At 48.8% G+C, this 19,818-nt stretch overlaps 1 protein-coding gene and 1 long non-coding RNA gene across 2 annotated transcripts in view; one reads left to right on the forward strand and one right to left on the reverse strand.

Moving 5' to 3' along the window:
• Window positions 1-19,818, forward strand: part of CPNE9 (copine family member 9) — a 26,716-nt gene continuing 6,898 nt past the window's right edge. The window contains exons 1-17 of the mRNA XM_033210584.1: window positions 1-264; window positions 789-829; window positions 951-997; window positions 1,097-1,200; window positions 1,671-1,707; window positions 1,932-1,934; window positions 2,204-2,280; window positions 9,065-9,128; window positions 9,252-9,355; window positions 9,515-9,619; window positions 11,105-11,146; window positions 11,480-11,555; window positions 11,664-11,717; window positions 12,160-12,221; window positions 13,255-13,301; window positions 14,242-14,423; window positions 14,688-14,815. Coding sequence (XP_033066475.1) covers window positions 197-264; window positions 789-829; window positions 951-997; window positions 1,097-1,200; window positions 1,671-1,707; window positions 1,932-1,934; window positions 2,204-2,280; window positions 9,065-9,128; window positions 9,252-9,355; window positions 9,515-9,619; window positions 11,105-11,146; window positions 11,480-11,555; window positions 11,664-11,717; window positions 12,160-12,221; window positions 13,255-13,301; window positions 14,242-14,423; window positions 14,688-14,815 — 1,241 coding nt within the window. The 5' untranslated portion in view covers window positions 1-196. The remainder of the gene's footprint in view (window positions 265-788; window positions 830-950; window positions 998-1,096; window positions 1,201-1,670; window positions 1,708-1,931; window positions 1,935-2,203; window positions 2,281-9,064; window positions 9,129-9,251; window positions 9,356-9,514; window positions 9,620-11,104; window positions 11,147-11,479; window positions 11,556-11,663; window positions 11,718-12,159; window positions 12,222-13,254; window positions 13,302-14,241; window positions 14,424-14,687; window positions 14,816-19,818) is intronic.
• The window catches only part of LOC117083213, a 15,742-nt gene continuing 8,198 nt past the window's right edge, over window positions 12,275-19,818 (reverse strand). The window contains exon 2 of the long non-coding RNA XR_004437000.1: window positions 12,275-12,489. This is a non-coding gene — a long non-coding RNA (uncharacterized LOC117083213). The remainder of the gene's footprint in view (window positions 12,490-19,818) is intronic.

The following is a 19,818-nucleotide window of genomic DNA, read 5'->3' on the forward strand; positions in this document are numbered from 1 at the left end:
AGCCGCTGCCGCCAGCGGCCACTGTCAGGGCGCGAGCGGCGGGAGCGCACGCAGGACTGGAGGGAGTGCAGCCGCCGCCGCCGCTGCAGCCGCCGCCGCCACCGCGGCACATGGGCCGGCCCCGCCGCTGCCGTCGCCCCTAGCCCCAGCAGCCCTCGTCTCGCAGCCTCCTGCGGCTCGGGTCGCCCGACCAGCCATGTCTCTCGGCGGAGCCTCCGAGCGCAGCGTCCCGGCCACCAAGATTGAAATTACCGTGTCCTGCCGGTGAGCGAGCCGCGCTGGGGAGGGCTTAGGCACTGTCACTGCCCCAGCCCCAGCCAGCCGCGGGGCTCAGCCCGGGCAGGGGCTAGACCCCCAGGGGAGAGGCGAAATTGGCTGGAAAATCACAACTGATGACAGGGGTGTTGCTGGTGGGATCGAGAAGGGGGGGTCTTCTTGGGCAGCCCCACCCTGAAAAAAGGGCTCAGCCTGCTGGTTCAGGGGGTGGGTCGCAGGTATTCAGTAGGAGCTCGGCCCCAGGAGGACTAAGTTCTGGGGCGAGCCCTCTTTCCTGGGCCCTTGGAGACAGTGTGGGTGCGTTCGCGTCCAGTCCGCAGAGCCACGGTTCCTGGACAGCGATTTCCGGTGCTGTCCAGAGTGCTGACAGCGCGGACCCCAGCTGGGGGTAGTCATGGGGGACAGAGGTTTGATGCGGGCCCCATATCTCCCCTCAGTGCCCGGCTCAGAGCCGACTCAAGGCGGGCGGGCTCCAGGATGATCCACTCTGTCTGTCTGTTGCTTTTCTCTAGGAACCTGCTAGACCTTGATACCTTCTCCAAGTCCGACCCCAGTAGGCGGCTCCAGGACCGGGAGGGGGAACTTGGGGTCTGGGCGAGACTCAGGGGCGGGTGGAGTCGGGGCCAGGGGTGCAAGCCGACCTCACGTCCTTCCCTCCCTGCCCCCACCTGCAGTGGTGGTGCTTTACACGCAGAGCCGGGCCAGCCAGGAGTGGCGGGAGGTGAGTCCCAGAGCCCCCCTCCCCCCCGGCCCAGGGCGTCGCCCGGGAATCCCCTGCGCGTCTGCACGTACCACGCTGACCCTCCATCCCCCTACCCAGTTCGGACGGACCGAGGTGATCGATAACACGCTGAACCCAGACTTCGTGCGCAAATTCGTCCTCGACTATTTCTTTGAGGAAAAGCAAAATCTGCGCTTCGATGTGTGAGGCTGCGCCTGGAATTCTGGCTTGGCCCGCCCCCGACCTGGATCCGCCCGGAATTCTAGCTGGCCCCACCCCCGCCTCGCCTCCCGGCCTGGTTCTTCCCGCAGGCCTCCCTCCCATTCTGAATGGCCCCCTCTAGCCCGAGTCCTGCCCTTCTGTGAGATGCGGTCCAGTTCCGTCCCCCGCTCTGGCCCCGCCCATAACTCTGCTCCTATCGCAGCTCCACCTCAGGCCCCACCCCTTCCAGACAACCCTGCCCCCAGCAGCCCCTGATTTGGCCTCGGCCCAGGCTTGACCCTTTTACTCCTCGGCCCACCCTGACTCCTCCCCCAAAGGAGACCAAAGCTGAATTCGGGTCCACAGCCACTCATCCCTCCACCCAAAATTTTCACCAAGACTCGGTGCCCGACCCCCTTCCACCCTCTCCCCCACCCAGCCCCACCCCACACCCGTTCCACTCTTTTCCTAGGTACAACGTGGACTCCAAAACCAACATCTCCAAACCGGTGAGCAAACGTTTACTAGAGGGTTGGCAGAGCACAAAGGATGCACTTAGATGTGTTCAACAACTCTTGGAACTCCTCCTAACCCTCGACCCAGACCCCATCTTCTTCAGGCCCCCAACCCCCAACCCACCCTCCTGGTCCCTCTCCTCCTGCCTGAGTGTCCTGCCTGTGCCCCCTGCTCACTGTTCTTCTTCCTTCTTGGCTGCCACTACTGGGAACTGCAGAAGGTGAGACTGAATGGGGCTGGGCAGAGGCTGGGGGTGGGGGTGGTGTTGTGGAGAACAAGCTTGGACTGATGACCCACTATGAGACAGAGATTGCTCGCAGACCCCTTCTTTCACACCCCCTCCAATAAAGCCCATGCAGGGTGGTGGCTCCTGCACCACTCACTCGCCTGGGAACTGCCCTGGTCCTCCTATGCAGGAGCATCACTGGGGCTGAGCTGGGACTCAGCACTCAAGAGCTTCTGGTCTCGCTGACTCCTTGTCCTGCATAGGATTTCCTGGGACAAGCATTCCTGGCCCTGGGAGAGGTGATCGGAGGCCAGGGCAGCCGAGTAGAAAGAACCCTCACGTAAGCTGAATGGGAAGGGGTGTGGGAGTGGGGTGGGGGCTTCCAAATTCTCTGTCCCAAGGATGCCACTGACTGATAGCAGTGGAGGCTGGGGTTGTCCCTGGTCAGGAGCCTGCACTGGCTCCCATCACCCTCGTAGCAAAGTCCAATTTCCAGTGCTCTGCCCGAGTCACTCTCAGGCCTCATATGTCTTTTCCTTCTTTCTCTCTCTCTTCTCTCTTCTCTCTCTCTCTCCCCCCTCACTCTTTTTCTAAATCTGATTCAACCTTTAAGGTCCACTTCCAAGCCCCTCTCCACAGGGAAGCTCCCCCGGAATAAATCAAATCCTCAGGAATTTCCATTATATCCACTCACTAAATATGCATTAGCATGTTTTATATCCCACACCCTGTTCTAGGCACCAGGGCTTCATTCATTCCACAAACACTATGTATACATACCCTATGTCAGCCACTTATAAAGGGGATTAGCTTAACAAAGGTTCTTGTCCTCAGGGGGCTGATACTCTAGTTGTGGGGGTACAAAATAGACATAAGTAAATTACATACTAGCTTAGACAATATTAAGTGCTATGAGGAAAGAGACAAAGTAGAGCAGAACAAGGGGAACTGGAAATGCTGGGTGAGTGGGAGGTGCAGGATTCAACAGTGCAGTTGAGCAGGTCTCATGGACAGGTAACTGTGGAGCAACAACCTGAGGGAGGTGAGGGAGTCAGTGGTACAGACATGTGGAGGAAGAATGTTCCAGGCAGAGGAGACTGCCAGTGCAAAAGCCTGGCACATTCAAAGAACAGCAAGGAGGCCAGTGTGACTGGAGCCAGATGACTGGGAGGCAGGAGGAAGTGAGGTTGAAGAGCTAACAGGGTCTTGCAGCGGACTTCTACCTTTCCTCTGAAACGGGAGTCACTAGAGGTTTCTGAGCAGAGAAGTGACATGATATGGCTGCTTACAAAAGATGATGCTAGCTATGGGGTTAAGAATAAACCTTGGGGACCAGGCGCGGTGGCTCATGCCTGTAATCCCAGCACTTTGGGAGGCCGAGGCAGGTGGATCATGAGGTCAGGAGATAGAGACCATCCTGGCTAACATGGTGAAACCCTGTCTCTACTAAAAATACAAAAAATTAGCCAGGCATGGTGGCGGGTGCCTGTAGTCCCAGCTGCTCGGGAGGCTGAGGAAGGAGAATGGCATGAACCCAGGAGGCAGGGCTTGCAGTGAGCCAAGATTGCACCAGTGTACTCCAGCCTGGGCGACAGAGCGAGACTCCATCTCAAAAAAGAATTTTTTTAAGTAAAATTTTTAAAAAAAGAATAAACCTTGGGTGGCCAAAGGTAGAAGCAGAGAGCCAATGAGAAGACTCTGACAGTAATCCAGGCTGCTACCTGTGAAGAAGGTGAGAAGTGGTCAGATTTGGGATATATTTTAAAGGTAGAGCTAACAGGTTCCTGACAGATTGAATATGAATGTGAGAGGAAAAGAGGAGTTGAGGACAATACCAAGGTCTTTGGCTTGAACAACAGGAAAAATGGAATTGCCACCAACCGAGATAGTAGGAAAAAAAAAAAACAAAGGAGAGCCGGGTGACTCCCCAAGCTGGGTGACAGAGTGAGACTCTGTCTGTGGACGAAAAGACAAACAAAACAAAACAAAACAAAAAATGTGAAGGAGAAGCAAGTTGGAGGAGGAATTCAATCAAGAGTTCAATCTGACATGTTGAATTTTATGTTTTATAAATATATAAAATGTTAGATATCCAAGTGGAGGTATCAAATGAATCTTGGATGTTGGTTTTGTTGTTGATTTTTCAAGACAGGCTGTCACTTTGTAGCCCAGGCTGGAGGGCAATGGTGCAATGATAGCTCACTGCAGCGTCAAGTTCCTTGGCTCAAGGAATACTCCCACTCAACCTTCCAAGAAGTCAAGTAGCTGGAACTACAGGTGGATGCCAGCAGGCCCAGCTAATTTTAAAATTATTTTTTGGGCCGGGTGCAGTGGCTCAAGCCTGTAATCCCAGCACTTTGGGAGGCCGAGACAGGCGGATCACGAGGTCAGGAGATTGAGACCATCCTGGCTAACACAGTGAAACCCCGCCTCTACTAAAAAAATACAAAAAACTAGCCGGGCGAGGTGGCGGGCGCCTGTAGTCCCAGCTACTCCGGAGGCTAAGGCAGGAGAATGGTGTAAACCCGGGAGGCGGAGCTTGCAGTGAGCTGAGATCCGCCACTGCACTCCAGCCTGGGCGACAGAGCGAGACTCCGTCTCACAAAAAATAAATAAATAAATAAAATTATTTTTTGTAGAGACAAGGGGCCTCATTGTGTTTTTCAGGCTGGTCTTGAACTCCTGACATCAAGTAGTCCTCCTGCCTTGGCCTCCCAAAGTGCTGGGATTACAGGCATGAGCCACTGAGCCTGGCCTTAGATGTTAACTTTAAAGCCATGCTATTAGATGAGATCACCAAAGGAGGGGAGGAAGGACTGGCGAAAAAGAAAGAGGGAGACGAGAGAGAGAGAGAACCAAAGGCTGAGGCTCCACAAATTGGACCTAGAAAAGAAGGCTGAGAAGGAGCAATTAATGAAGTAGGATGAGAACCAAGAGAGGGTGCTGTCATGGAAGCAAAGAGAAGTGTTATCAAGGAGAGAGTTACCAACCATGTCAAATGCTGCTGCAGCTCAAATAAGATGAGGATTGGGAATTGGCCATTGCATTTAGCAAGGTGAAAATCCCTGTTGATTCTTACAAGCATAGTTTTAAAGGAGAGGTGTAGGTGAAGTGGATGGAAGACAGAGGGAGTCAAGGCATCTGTCAAGGAGTTTTACAGCAAAGGGGAGAAGAGAAAAGATGTGTGATCAGGCACGGTGGCTCACACCTGTAATCCCAGCACTTTGGGAGGCTGAGGTGGGTGGCTCACTTGAGGTCCAGAGTTCCAGACCAGCCTGGCCAACATGGTGAAATCTCTACTAAAAATACAAAAAAATTAGCTGGGAGTGGTGGCACATGCTTGTAATCCCAGCTACTCAGAAGGCTGAAGTAGGAAAATCGCCTGAACCAGGGAGGCAGAGGTTGCAGTGAGCCAAGATCATGCTACTGCACTCCAGCCTGGGCAACAGAGGGAGACTCCGTCGCAAAAAAGAAAAGAAGAGAAGGGACAGGAGAGGAGATGAGAAGAGTGGAGGGGGAGAGGAGGGGAGGGGAGGGGAGAGGAGGGGAGGGGAGGGGAGAGGAGAGAAGGAGATGTGGCTGAAGCAGGAAGAGAGGTCAAGAATACGTTTATAATTTTTTTTTTTTTTTTTTTTTTTGAGACGGAGTCTCACTCTGTCGCCCAGGCTGGCGTGCAGTGGTGTGATCTCGGCTCACTACAAACCTCTGCCGCCCCGGTTTAAGTGATTCTCCTGCCTCAGCCTCCCGAGTAGCTTGGATTACAGGCACCTGCCACCGCACCCGGCTAATTTTTGTAGTTCTTAGTAGAGATGGGGTTTTGCCATCTTGGCCACGCTGGTCTTGAACGCCTTACCTCGTGATCCACCCACCTTAGCCTCCCAAAGTGCTGGGATTACAGACGTGAGCCACCATGCCCGGCCAAGCTTATAATTTTTTAACATGAGGCTGGGCGCGGTGGCTCACACCTGTAATCCAAGCACTTCAGGAGGCTGAGGCCTCCTAAAGGTGAAGGCAGGTGGATCACCTGAGGTCAGGAGTTCAAGACCAGCCTGGCCAACATGGTGAAACCCTGTCTCTACTAAAAATACAAAAATTAATTGGGTGTGGTGGAGCGCGCCTGTAATCCCAGCTACTAGGGAGGATGAGGCAGGAGAATCGCTTGAACCCAGGGGGCAGAGGTTGCAGTGAGCCGATATCACACCATTGCACTCCAGCCTGGGTGACAGAGTGAGACTCCATCTCAAAAAAAAAAAAAAAAAAGGAAAAAAAATTTAACATGAGATAAATTATATCACATGGCTGGGCGTAGTGTATTCCCAGCTGCTCTGGAGGCTGAGGTGAGAGGATCACTTAAGCCCAGGAGTTCAGGACCAGCCTGGGCAACATAGTGAGGCTCCATCTCTACAGAAAAGAAAAAAAAAGGAAAATTATACTGTATTTACATATTGATGGGAATGACCAAGTAGAAACTGAAAACTTGATGTAATAAAAAGAGGTGAGCATTACTGAAGTGATGTTCTTGTGCAGACAAGACAGTATGAAACATAGTACACAGTGGAGGGATAAATAGGCACAAGGACAGTTCATTTATAGCAACTGTAGGAGTCACACTTGTGTGGGTGAAGATACTGGTGGCAGGGTAGGTGTGGTGGTGGGTGGACATTCTCTTCTGGTTGCTTCAATTTTGTTCAGTGAGTAGGAAACAAGGTCATTGGCTGAGAATGTGGATAGGGGAGGAGGCTTTAGGGGTTGAGGAAAGAGAAGGAGTGAAACTGCCATCTACCAGAACTACCATCTACCAGAGAGTGAAGGACCTTGGGACGTATGAATCCGAGGCAACAATAAGGACCCTCTTGAGGTCTGCAGTCATGCATTCGAAACAAGACAAGTTCACATAATTGTGTTTTTGTCTGGCCATGTTCAGTTTCACAGGTACAGTATGGGTTAGGCAGAGTTAGGCTTAACTAGAGCTGTGGTTCTGCCAAATAAATATATCGAAAGTGAGAGAAAAGGCTGGGCCAGTGGCTCACACCTGTAATCGAAGCACTTTGGGAGGCTGAGGCAGGAGGATCTCTTGAGGCCAGGAGTTCAACACCAGTCTGGGTAACATAGCCAAACCTTGTCTCTAAAAAAGTAAAAATGTAAACATTAGCCAGGTGTAGTGATGTGCACCTGTAGTCTCAGCTACTTGAGAGGCTGATGTGGGAGGATCTCGAGTCCAGGAATTTGAGGCTTCAGTGAGCTATGACTGTGCCACTGTACTCCATCCAGCTGGGTAACAGAGTGAGACCCCGACTCTTTTTTTTTTTTTTTTGAGACGGAGTCTCGCTCTGTCGCCCGGGCTGGAGCGCAGTGGCAGGATCTCAGCTCACTGCAAGCTCCGCCTCCCGGGTTTACGCCATTCTCCTCCCTCAGCCTCCAGAGTAGCTGGGACTACAGGCGCCCGCCACCTCGCCCGGCTAGTTTTTGTATTTTTTAGTAGAGACGGGGTTTCACCGTGTTAGCCAGGATGGTCTGGATCTCCTGACCTCGTGATCCGCCCATCTCGGCCTCCCAAAGTGCTGGGATTACAGGCTTGAGCCACCACGCCCAGCCAAGAGACCCCGACTCTTAAAAAAAAAAAGTGAGAGAAGGAAAAAGACAGGATGCAAAGGAATGATTATTATAATCACTGACTGGAATTCACACTGGATGGATGAGGTGGTAAGGGAGAACATCAAGGAGGCAAAGAACAGTGAGGAGGCAACAGGATCAACAATTTGTTGGTCCTGGATGTGCAGGTGAATGATGATGATGATGATTATTATTATTATTATTATTATTTTGAGACGGAGTCTCACTCTGTCAACCAGGCTGGAGTGCAAGGGCTCGATCTCAGCTCACTGCAAACTCTGCTTCCCGGGTTCAAGCAATTCTCCTGCCTCAGCCTCCCCAGTAGCTGGTATTACAGGTGCCCGCCACCACACCCAGCTAATTTTTTTTCTTTTTTTTGTCTTTTTAGTAGAGAGAGGGTTTCACCATGTTGGTCAGGCTGGTCTCGAGCTCGTGACCTCAGGTCATCCACCCGCCTTGGCCTCCCAAAATGTTAGGATTACAGGCGTGAGCCACCACGCCCAGCCGTAGGCGAATAGTCCCTATTCTCATCACGCTCCCTCTTGGTAAAGCACAAAGAGTCAAAGATCAAAGGATCCAAAGAAATAGTTCAACTCTCATTCTAAGGATAGGGAAAATCACATAGCAAGTTAGAGCCAGGACTGGAATCCAGGACCCTCCTGACCTAGTTTTCTCCCTGCCACATTTTGGATCCCTTTGGGAATCAGGGTTCACAGGCCCAAGGTCTCTTGGGGGTCCTTGTATGCACCGTTCAAGCACATGGAAGTGTTCCTTCTAGGGTCAGGAAAGGATAAGGTTTCCCTTGTCTTTTAAATCTCCCTCTCCATGGTCTTCAGAAAGCACATCAGCTTTGACCTAACAAACCAGCCCTTTGTCCCTGGGTCTGGATAGAAATTCTTCTCCCTCATTCAGTATCACTACAACCCACTCTATTTACCTATTGGCTTTGACATTCCACCTCCCCCTGCCCCTGAAGCTCCCTGCGGGCAGTCTAGCAGAGCTGGAGAGTGCCAGTTGCCCAATTCATATCTATCACAGCACCCGGCATATAGTAGGAACCAGAGTCGGCTTTGAAGAATACAACCAGCTCATATCTATAAAGATTACGAGTTGATTTTCCTTCCATGCACTCATTCAGATCTCTTCACAGCCCTGACAAGTCATCATGATTCCCATTTCACAGAGAAAAAAAAACTAAAGCTGAGGAAGGGGAAATAACTTGCCCAGGGTCACACAGCTTAACAATCATAAAATCCCCTGACTCTAAATCCCTTGTCTTTCCCATGCTACTTTTGTGAGATGTTCACCTAAGCTGTTCTAACCCCTTTTTACCAGACTGCAGACCCCACCCAGTCAAAGTGAGGCCCTTCCTCACCAGAAGGCACTCAAGACAAAAGGGACTGTCAGTAAATGGCAAACTGAATCCCCTGGCCCACCTAACCCCAGACTGGCCACTCAATCCTTGTTGCCTACCCTCCCTCCTCTCACTAAGAGGCTTTTTCTGCTTCCAGGGGTGTACCAGGCAAGAAGTGTGGGACCATATTGCTGACTGCAGAAGAGCTTAGCAATTGTCGGGTCAGTAAGGGCCACATGCTAGACCCAGGAGCTCCCTTCTCTCCCCATAAACCCTTTAATGGACTGCTGTCTGAAGGCTATGGGCAATTTGGGTGTCACCAGCCCAACTTCATCCATCCCTAGGACATTGCCACCATGCAGCTGTGTGCAAACAAGCTGGACAAGAAGGACTTCTTTGGGAAATCAGACCCCTTTCTTGTGTTCTACAGGAGCAATGAGGATGGCACGTGAGTCACTGCCATCAGGGCTGTTAGGCTGGGGTGGGGCATGTGCTTAACAAGTGGGGTAATCTCAGGAATCTCTGAGAGCATCCGGTTCTGTCTCTGGATTCAGTCCTACCCCCAGGCACGAGATAAATTATACCAATCCTTCCCACTCCCTTCCAGGTTCACCATCTGCCACAAGACAGAGGTTGTGAAAAACACACTGAATCCTGTGTGGCAGCCCTTCAGCATCCCTGTGCGGGCTCTGTGCAATGGAGACTATGACAGGTTGGCTCCGGCATAAGCTGGGGAATAAGGAGCCAAGGACATGCCAGTGGGGTTCCTGGGCCCAAGAATGATAGTCGAAGTATCATAAATAGCATTGGAGGGTCCTGCTCAGTGAGAGAGTTTGTGGCATGAGATTGGGTGGATGGAGAGACAGATGGATAGCCATACAGATGGATAGGTGGACTATCCAGGGATGGATCGACTGATGGATGGAATGGTAGGTGGATGGGTAGATGAAAGGGCAGATTAACGAATGAATAAGCAGGTACATGGATGGATCGTTGGATGGGTAAACTAGCGAATGGTTGGATACGTATGTGGATGGATATATGAGTGAATTGGTGGGTGGGTAGAGGGGCAGATAAATGAATGGATAGCAGATGAATGGATAATTGGACTGATGATGGGTGGATGTGTGGATATACACATGATGGGTGATTAACAGATGGATGAGCTGATGGATAGGTGGGTGATAAATTGGTAAATGAGAGTTTGATGGATGACTGGGGAGGCAGGAGGATGAACAGAAAAGCAGGTGGAATACAAAAAGATAGGTTGAGTGACAAGTGGATTGATGGTTGGATAGATGAATAGATGGCAAATGGATGAATGGATGGATTTGTAGGTGAATTAGTTGATGGATGGGTATAAATTAGATGGATAGGCCAACCAAATGAATGAGTAAATGGGTAGTATAAAGATAGATGGTAGGTGGAAGGGTGGAAGAATGGATGGGCACATACATGAGTAGATGAATCGTTATGCTGATGAATGGATAACCAGATGGGTAGATGTTATACAGTTGGGTAGATAGACGGATGGATGCTTGCATGCCTCAGTGAGTCAGTGAATGGCTAGACATATAGTTAGGTAGCCAAAGAGATGAACTGATAGGTAATTGGACTGGCAAATGTATGGGTAAATAGGTAGCTAGATGGATAGACGGATGGTTGGATGGGCTCATATACTGATAGGTAGACATATGGAATGATTTAGGCATGGCAGTTAAGAACAAAGTCTTTGGAATCAGGATGCCTGGGTTTAAATCTCAGTTCAGTCATTTACTAGCTATGGGATCTTAGCCAAATTACTTTTTTTTTTTTTTTTGTATCTCAATCTCCTTATCCCAAGATAAGAATAATAGTACTTACTTTATATAGGGTGATTGTTAAGTTAAATGAGACATCTGTGAATGTGCTGAGAACAATGCCTGCAATACAATAAGGCTCAAAGTAGTAAAAAAACCAACCAAACAAAAAAAGTACTAGTGGTACTAACCATAGTAGTATTAACAGGGGTATGTGGTTGGGTACAGGCATGGACTGATGAACAAATAGACAGGATGGGAGGTAGGTTGAAAGATGAACAACTTAATGGGAAGACAGACGGGTGGATGGGGAGATGATATGTGTGTGATTAAGTGTATGAGGGTGTCTCTGGGATTTATCATACAAACCCAGCATATGTTTGTCTCCTACATTTCAGAACCGTGAAGATTGACGTGTACGACTGGGATCGGGATGGAAGGTAGAACTGCCCCACATGGTCCCTTCTCCTGTACTTGACCCAAGCAGTTCTCAATAATAGGTTGTACATTCACTGAGAACCCCAAAGTAGCTTTAGGAGCCAGGAAAGGTGATGATAAACACCAGGGTCTTGGGTACAACTGATCCCCTCAATTGTCTCTCTGGACACTGTCTCTTCCTGTTTTTCCCCTATGTTTGGCCTCCCTTATGGCCCCAGCACTAGGCTGCCCTGCAGCCTAAGTAGGGGTTTAGGATAGAAGGAATAAAAGATTGGGTTCAGGTCTGGTTCCAAACCAGCAGCAGCTGCTGCTTAGCCACACCCACCTCATTGCAGCCACGATTTCATTGGTGAGTTCACCACCAGCTACCGGGAGCTGAGCAAGGCCCAGAACCAGTTCACAGTATATGAGGTGAGCATTCCAGCCCTGTCCAGATCACCCAGGCCCTCCATCCCAGTGTGCTGAGTCTGCACCTCCCTTCCTTTGTTTCTCATCATCACCGTTACCTCCTCCACTTAGGTACTTAACCCTCGGAAGAAATGTAAGAAGAAAAAATATGTCAACTCAGGAACTGTGAGTGCTCCCTAGAGCTGTGGCCCTCCCTGGATCCTTCCGTGTCTGTCCCCATTGACACAGCATGAGCAATATTGAGGGCAAGGCAAGACAGTGGGCACAGATTACTTGGAATAGTAATACTGGGCACAAGGAGCACCACTTAAGTTTTTGTTTTTTCTACCTCAGGAAATTTTTCTGATTTTACTCTTTTGCAGAATAAAAGAAAAAAAACCTAAGTTGTATTTCCCAATTTAATATACTTTTGGAAATCCAACTATGTTTCTGACAGCTTCCCCTTTTTCCCTGTCAGAAGTTGAACAGGGTGGGGCTGACTGGGGGAGCAGGTAGAATCATGTGCCTCCCATCACGTGCCTCTTTCCAAGCCCCTATATGCCTCACTCCCTTCTGCCAACCCAACTGCCTTTTCCAAAGTGCCAGGGCTGCCTATTCTGTCCCACAGGTGACGCTGCTCTCCTTCTCTGTGGACTCTGAATTCACTTTTGTTGATTACATCAAGGGAGGGTGAGTCACAGGCCAAGCTCTGGGCTGAAAGCCCGGAAATAAATTACTCCCAGTTCTGAGCCCCGGGTTTCTTATTTATGAATGGTCAGGGTCCAGTGAGACCATGTAGATAAACTTTAAAACACTTCGCCAACTACAAAGTGCTCTGTAAAATGCAGAATACTGCTCCTCTTAGTTCCCTTCATGGGGCTGCTTTCATTCTTGGCTTTCGGCTCCTCCCGGGAAGACGGCTCCCAGACCAGTGGTCTTCATTGGTGGCCCCAGTAACCTAAATTGGGGCACGAAGAAAGTTATAGTCAGGCAAGACGGAGACGTAGAGACAGAGGGAAAAGCCAAGCAGACTATAGGGGACATTCCGTTTGGTTTGGTGGAAGCAGGCAGACCTGGGAAAGATACTTTGCTTCTCTGCACTTCACTTTTCTCCTATGTAAAATGAGGATTTTTTTTTTTTTTTTTTTTTTGAGACGATGTTTCACTCTTGTTGTCCAGGCTGAAGTGCAATGGTGCAATCTTGGTTCACTGCAACCTCTGCCTTTGGGTTCAAGCAATTCTCCTGCCTCAGCCTCCCAAGTAGTGGGGATTACAGGCATGCGCCACCACGCCTGGCTAATTTTTTTTATTTTTAGTAGAGATGGGGGTTTCTCCATGTTGGTCAGGCTGGTCTCGAACTCCAGACCTCAGGTGATCTGCCTGCCTCGGCCTCCCAAAGGGCTGGGATTACAGGCGTGAGCCATGGCGCCCAGCCAAATGGGGATATTAATTACTACTTCAGGGCTATAGTAAGGGTTAAATTAAATGACCTATAATACACCTGCCACACAGCAGGCATTTAATTCTGCTACCTAAAGTGTGGTCCATGAGCCAGCAGCATCAGCATTACTTGGGAGTTTGTTAGGCTCTATCCAGACCATCTGGATCAGAATCTGCATTTTAACATGAGCCCCAGGTGATCCATATGCACATTACTGTTTGAGAAATAGTGAAGTAATAATTATTAGTTCCTCATTTCTCAATTCATCTGCTTCCCCAACAGGACACAGCTGAACTTCACAGTAGCTATTGACTTCACGGCTTCCAATGGTGAGACATGGATGAGTGAAAAAGGGGGAGGTGGGAAGGGACTTCTAAGGGAGTCATTAGGAGTTGGTCTGGATTCCTACCTAGGGATAAGAGTTTACCTACCCAAGAAGCACAAACTTAGGCAAAACCCAGCCAGGAAAATAGAGTACAGAAAAATAGATGGGTAGATGGATCACAGAGGGCTGAAAGGATATATAGCTCAACAGGTGGATGAGTAGGCTGATGGATGAGAGAGAAAGGGGGTATAAGGAGAGATGGATAGGTGAATAGGTGGTGAGTCTTGAATGAATGCATAGATCCATGAACAAATGGAGTGGGTGCATGGGTTGGTGAGTGAGTATAATAGGTTAGCCAAGTAGATGCATGGATGGGTATGTGGGTGGACAAATGGACCAAAGTTTAAATTGGGGAAATAACAAGTAATTAGATAGGGGAAATGCATGAGTGGATAAATCCATATGAGAACAGACAAGAGAATGAATGGAATGGAGAGGGCTGGCTAGCTGGATGGATAAAATAATACTGCTATATAGATGGATGGAAAATGAAGAAAAATGGCAAGTAGACAAGTGGGTGGATGGGTGGATGGATGGATGGATGGACTGATGGATGGATGAGTGGGTAAGCAGGTAGCTGCATAAGAGAATGGAGAGATTGGTGGATAAAGATGTATAAGTAGACTGAAAGATAGATGTATGGCCAGGTGGATGGGTGGATGGATGGATGTGTGGGTAGGTAGGTAAATGGATGAATAGATATAGGGATGGGTAGGTGGATAGATGGATAAATGAACAAATGGATGATTGGGTAAAATAAGGAGGGAGGACATGGGCAGAGGGCAGATAAATGGATACAGATGGATGCATGCACACAAAGATAAGCAGGTGAGCAGATGGATGATCCAGATGATCATGAGACTGGGGTTCCTGTGTCCCTACAGGGAATCCTCTGCAGCCTACCTCCCTGCACTACATGAGTCCCTACCAGCTCAGCGCCTATGCCATGGCCCTCAAGGCAGTGGGAGAGATCATCCAGGACTATGACAGTGACAAGCTCTTCCCAGCTTATGGCTTTGGGGCCAAGCTGCCCCCAGAGGGACGGATCTCCCACCAGTTCCCCCTGGTATGGTATTGGCCAGAGCTTAATCTCCATGCCCTGGCATCTGGTTCATCCAAGTTGATGATTTTGTTCTGTTTACATTTCTTCAAAGGGCATGTAGAGGAACAGGAAGCTATGAGAGGATAGCAGAGCAGAGAGGGGAGCAGGGCTGGGTTTGGAGGGGAGCATGAAAGGGACTGATGGAAAATGGAAGGAGTGAGCTGGAATCAGAGCACTCCTGGATGTACCCTGCATGGGCTCAGCCTGGCAGGGCATATTCTTTGACAGAACAACAATGATGAGGACCCCAACTGTGCGGGCATCGAGGGTGTGCTGGAGAGCTATTTCCAGAGCCTGCGCACAGTGCAGCTCTACGGGCCCACCTACTTTGCTCCTGTCATCAACCAAGTGGCCAGGTAAGGGAACTGGGTGGAGGTTGGGAGAAATGAGGGGACCCACATAAGGGACTGATTCCCCAAGGACAGTCAGGAGCACTCTAAGTAATGTGGGATGATTTAAAGTATACAGGAGAGGCCAGGCACAGTGGGTAATCCCAACACTTTAGGAGACTGAGGCAGGAGAATCACTTGAGCCTAGGAGTTCAAGACCAACTTGGGCAATATAGTGAGACCCCATCTCTTTTTTTTTTTTGAGACAGAGTCTTGCTCTGTCACCATGCTGGAGTGCAATGGCATGATCTTAGCTCACTGCAACCTCCACCTCCCAGATTCAAGCAATTCTCCTGCCTCAGCCTCCCAAATAGCAGGTATTACAGGTGCACGCCACCACGCTCAGCTCATTTTTGTGTTTTTAGTAGAGACATTTCACCATGTTGGTCAGGCTGGTCTTGAACTCCCAACCTCAGGTGATCTGCCTGCTCAGCCTCCCAAAGTGCTGGGATTACAAGCATAAGCCACCATGCCTGGCTCATTTTTTAAAAAATTAAATATTTAAATTTTAAAAATTAAAGTATACAGGAGGATGTGTATAGGTTATATGCAAATACTACACCATTTTATATAACAGACTTGAGTATCTGAGGAGTTTGGTATCAACAGGGGTCTTGGAACCAATCCCCTGTGGATACTGAGGGATGACTGTACCTTATTATGGGGCAGAAAGGGCGTCAGTAAATTACCCTAACCCCACTGCCTGAGAATGACAACCCAGGGCTTGAGTTTGGGTAAGAGAGAGAAGAGCCTACAGCACTGTGGTGAAGGCATAAGTTTTAGCATAAGACCTGAGTGTGATCCTAGCTCCACCATTCACTAACCATGTGACCTTAAGCAACTTAGCCTCTTTAAGCATCCGTTTCTTCCCTGTAAGGTGGTATGATAATGGATGACAACAGCAGCTTCCTCATAGAGTTATTGCAAGGTTAAAATTAGATAACAGTGTAACAAGTATTAGCACAGTGTCTGGCCCATGGTACATGCTCAATAAATGATACGTTAAAAACTAGAAGCGTGACTGTTCAAGTTTTCAGAATAAAAATATACAAAGCAGGCTAGGCATGGTGGCTCACGCCTGTAATCCCAGCACTTTGGGAGGCCGAGGCGGGTGAATCACGAGGTCAGGAGTTCAAGACCAGCCTGGCCAAGATGGTGAAACACCGTCTCTACTAAAAATACAAAAATTAGCCAGGCGTGGTGGCGGCCGCCTGTAATCCCAGCTACTCAGAAGGCTGAGGCAGAGAACTGCTTGAACCCAGGAGGCAGACAGTGCAGTGAGCCCAGGTCACGCCACTGCACTCCAGCCTGGGTGACAGAGCAAGACTCTGTCTCAAAAAAAAAAAAAAAAAAATACACACACACAAAGCAAAGCAAAGAAAACCCAGATCATATATCAAATGACTTTAAAAACCAGAGGGTATTAAAATAAATTTAAAACAAATTTGTGAAATGACAGAACTAAAACCAAACATATGTCAATAAACATAAATAAGCTCTGTTTGACCTTAAAAAAGAAAAAGATTATTTGATTGAATAAAAAATAAGCAAACCCGGCCGGGCGCGGTGGCTCAAGCCTGTAATCCCAGCACTTTGGGAGGCCGAGATGGGCGGATCACGAGGTCAGGAGATCGAGACCATCCTGGCTAATATGGTGAAACCCCGTCTCTACTAAAAAATACAAAAAACTAGCCGGGCGACGAGGCGGGCGCCTGTAGTCCCAGCTACTCGGGAGGCTGAGACAGGAGAATGGCGTGAACCCGGGAGGCGGAGCTTGCAGTGAGCTGAGAGCCGGCCACTGCACTCCAGCCTGGGTGGCAGAGCAAGACTCCGTCTCAAAAAAAAAAAAAAAAAGCAAACCCTACTTTATAGTAAATAGAAGAAACCCAGCTAACACAAAGCCCCTCAGAAAGCTTAGAAGTAAAAAGATGAAACAGGCCGGGCGCGGTGGCTCAAGCCTGTAATCCCAGCACTTTGGGAGGCCGAGACAGGCGGATCACGAGGTCAGGAGATCGAAACCATCCTGGCTAACATGGTGAAACCCCGTCTCTACTAAAAAATACAAAAAACTAGCCAGGCGAGGTGGCGGGCGCCTGTAGTCCCAGCTTACTCGGGAGGCTGAGGCAGGAGAATGGCGTAAACCCGGGAGGCGGAGCTTGCAGTGAGCTGAGATCCGGCCACTGCACTCCAGCCTGGGCGACAGAGCGAGACTCCGTCTCAAAAAAAAAAAAAGGCCGGGCGCGGTGGCTCAAGCCTGTAATCCCAGCACTTTGGGAGGCCGAGACGGGCGGATCACGAGGTCAGGAGATCGAGACCATCCTGGCTAACACAGTGAAACCCCGTCTCTACTAAAAAATACAAAAAACTAGCCGGGCGTGGTGGTGGGCGCCTGTAGTCCCAGCTGCTCGGGAGGCTGAGGCGGGAGAATGGCGTGAACCCGGGAGGCGGAGCTTGCAGTGAGCTGAGATCCGGCCACTGCACTCCAGCCTGGGCGACAGAGCGAGACTCCATCTCAAAAAAAAAAAAAAGATGAAACAAAAAGGGAATAAAAGTGAAAGGATTTCAGTGAGATTTATAAGCCCATATACTTTTTCCCCTAGCAAAGATTATTTATTTTTTTAACTTTCGTTTTAAGTTTAGGGGTACACGTGCAGGTTTGTTACATAACAAACTTGACACATGGGGGTTTGTTGTACAGATTATTTTATCACTCAGGTATTAATTCTAGTAGATTTGTTTATTTTCTAATTTGCAGTAATGATAATAGATTCTTTAATAATAACCGTAGAAAATTTCAATAGAGAAATGAAGTAAGAAATCACCCTGAATACTGCCCATGGAATGTAGATGTATATAGTTACTTTCCTTATGCATCCATAATTATAGTCAAATTATTATACATATAACATTTCACTACTGATTTTTTTCCCCACTAATACTGGAACCTGATCATATTTTTGTTATTAAGCGGACTTCTTAAATATTATCTTATGCAACTACACTAATTTAAAATTTATTCATTCACTTAGTTAACATTCAGTAAAAGGGCAATGTATCCTGAGTGTGGGGTCTGGAGCCAGACTAGCCAAGTTAACACACTGGTTCTATCACTCACTAGCTGTGGCTTTGGTCAAGACTCTTAACCTCTCTGTGCCTTATTCCTCATTTGTAAAATGAGGAAAGTAACAATGTCTACTTCATAGGGTTGTTGTGAGAACTAATTAATATATGTCAAACACCTAGAACAGTGCCTGCCACAGCATAAATACTACAGGTGTTCGCTATTACTGTTACTATTATTATCATTATCACTATTCAAAGGGCATCTGCTGTGTGCTTAGTTCTCTGCTGGGGCACTGAAGATTCACAGATGAATCAGATCTAGTCCCTGCCCTTGGGAGCTCCCGCCTTGGTGCAGGAGACAGAAATATAAATAAATCATTACCTTCTGTAGACCAGAGCTTCCCAGACTTTTCTAGCAAGTCGCCTGTCGGCAAAGGCAAGCGACAGCGTCCCTCTGGGGGAATCTGGGGGCATAGCTGAAAGCAGTCAGGCTGAAAATGTCTTTGAAGTTTCTGAATTCCATCTTAAAAATTCATGCAAATTTTATATTCTTCTCACATTGCATCCATGTTTAATTTAGGGAAAAAAGGTGTTTTAAGTGTACTTATAGTCATCTAGCTTAATCCAGCAGATCATGCAGTGAGAACCCACTTAGAGGAGCAGACAGCCCATCTTGGTGGGTGGAGCAGTATCCTAGAGGGAGGGGGTAGGGCATAGGCTCCAGTACCAGAAAGGGGACTACTCAGCTGGGTCTAGAGGACGAGGTAGACTTTATCAGAGAAACAGAAGCAGAGCATGCCTGGTAGAAGGAATGGCATGTGAAAAACAGAAGAATGAAGGGGCAAGTTCATGAAACAGTAAAGAGTTTAATATGACTAGAGTGTACACTGTGTACAGAGGACTATACAGAGAATGGCCTGGGGATAAAGAGTAAGAGAATCAAGAGCTCCAGTTTTAGGCTCAGCTGATCAGGCATGGGCTTGGACTCTAGCTTCATAACCCCTTGGGGATGCTACTTAATGTCTCCAAGCTTCAGCTTCCTCATTTTAAACATAGGAACCTTTTTTTTTTTTTTTTTTGGAGATGGAGTCTTGCTCTGTCACCCAGGCTGGAGTGCAGTGGCATGATCTCGGCTCACTGCAACCTCCGACCCCGGGTTCAAGCAATTCTCCTGCCTCAGCCTCAGGAGCAGCTGGGATTACAGGTGCGCACCACTATGCCTGGCTACTTTTTCTATTCTAGTAGAGACGGAGATTCGCCATGTTGGCCAGGCTGGTCTCGAACTCCTGACCTCAGGTGATCCACCCCCTCAGCCTCCCAAAGTGCTGGGATTACAGGCATGAGCCACTGCACCTGGCCATAAAAATAGGAACTTTTAAAGTGCCTACCTTATAGAATGGGGGTGAGGATTAAATTAGATCATGTATGGCTGGGCATGGTGGCTCACGCCTGTAATCCCAGCACTTTGGGAGGCCGAGGCGGGCGGATCACGAGGTCAGGAGATCGAAACCATCCTGGCTAACACGGTGAAACCCCATCTCTACTAAAAAAAGTACAAAAAGTTAGCTGGGCATGGTGGCGGGCGCCGGTAGTCCCAGCTACTGGGGAGGCTGAGGCAGGAGAATGGCGTGAACCTGGGAGGCGGAGCTTGCAGTTAGCCAAGATCACACCACTGCATTCCAGCCTGGGAGACAGAGCGACACTCTGTCTCAAAAAAACAAAACAACAACAACAAAAAAAAACAAATTAGATGATGTATTTCAAGTATACATCTGCGATTTTGATGATCACAATGGACTCTGCTGTTTCCCACTCTACAGCCAAGTGAGGCACAGACTGGCCTCTGGCCACTCACCCGTTTTCTCAGCTAACTTCCAGATAAAAATAGCCTTGAAAATGCAAGGCAT

This window comes from Trachypithecus francoisi, unplaced genomic scaffold (genome assembly GCF_009764315.1).
Source record: "Trachypithecus francoisi isolate TF-2019V2 unplaced genomic scaffold, Tfra_2.0 Lachesis_group0, whole genome shotgun sequence".
Taxonomy (NCBI): Eukaryota; Metazoa; Chordata; class Mammalia; order Primates; family Cercopithecidae; genus Trachypithecus; species Trachypithecus francoisi.